At 59.4% G+C, this 892-nt stretch overlaps 1 protein-coding gene across 1 annotated transcript in view; it reads right to left on the minus strand.

The window, feature by feature from the left end:
• Window positions 1–773, minus strand: part of BARHL1 (BarH like homeobox 1) — a gene marked incomplete at its 5' end in the record, with an annotated part of 6,922 nt that extends 6,149 nt beyond the window's left edge. Inside the window, one exon of the mRNA XM_017745410.1 lies at window positions 424–773. Within this exon, the coding sequence (XP_017600899.1) occupies window positions 424–773 (350 nt within the window). The remainder of the gene's footprint in view (window positions 1–423) is intronic.
• Window positions 774–892: the final 119 nt, after the last annotated feature.

An 892-nucleotide genomic window follows, 5' to 3' on the forward strand; every position in this document is an offset into this window, starting at 1 on the left:
CGAGGGGACAGGGTGGGGGCTGCAGCCGGAGGTCCCTCGCTTGGTGGCAGTGGCAATGGTCGGGGCTGGGGATATCCGGACGAACCCACTGAAGCCACCACACCACCCTTTTACAGATTTGTCGCTGAAGCGCTAAACCTATTTCCACCAGTAAATTATTCATCATAATAATAATTGTGTAATTACTGTAAAGGGTGTTAATTATTGATGCCCAAAGCAGTAATTGGTATCTATTATTAATGGGCCGATGTGTTATGGTGTTGTGTTTAGCTGGAAGCCCGGTCCTACCTCCCCGCCTTGCCGGGGCTGGGGGCACGGAGTTGTGGGGTGCAAAAGCCCTGCCTGGTTTGGGGGTGCGCGGCCGGGGAGGGGAGCAGGGCGGGATCCCGGCGCTGTGGGCAGGAGGGAACGGTGCATTTTTACCTTCTGTTCTGGTACCACGTTTTCACCTGCGTGTCGGTGAGGTTGAGGGAGGCGGCCAGTTCCATCCTGTCCTGCACGCTCAGGTATTTTTGCCTCTCGAAGCTGCGCTCCAGCTGGGCCAGCTGATGGTCGGTGAAGGCGGTGCGGGCTTTGCGCGGCTTTTTCAGCCGCACCGGGGGACTGTCCCGGGAACTGGAGATCTCTCGGTCCCCTTCTTCTTTCACTGAGCCGAGAGGGAGGAAGAGAGGCCAGGTCAGGGCAGGAAGGGAATTACCCTCAAAAGAGAGGTAACCGAGCAGGGGCTCGGGTCCGAGCGGGGCTCGCGGCACATTTGCTCTGCACCCCCGTAAATTTTAATCCCGGCTGCCCGAGGGAATTCAGGGGCTCCCCGAGCCGACCCCGACTTTTCCCCGTCCCGAAGGCCTGGGATCGGAGCAGGAACGCTGAGCGGTGCCGAGCGGACCCCCGA

Source organism: Corvus brachyrhynchos, unplaced genomic scaffold (assembly GCF_000691975.1).
Source record: "Corvus brachyrhynchos isolate BGI_N302 unplaced genomic scaffold, ASM69197v1 scaffold59, whole genome shotgun sequence".
In the NCBI taxonomy this organism is placed as follows: Eukaryota; Metazoa; Chordata; class Aves; order Passeriformes; family Corvidae; genus Corvus; species Corvus brachyrhynchos.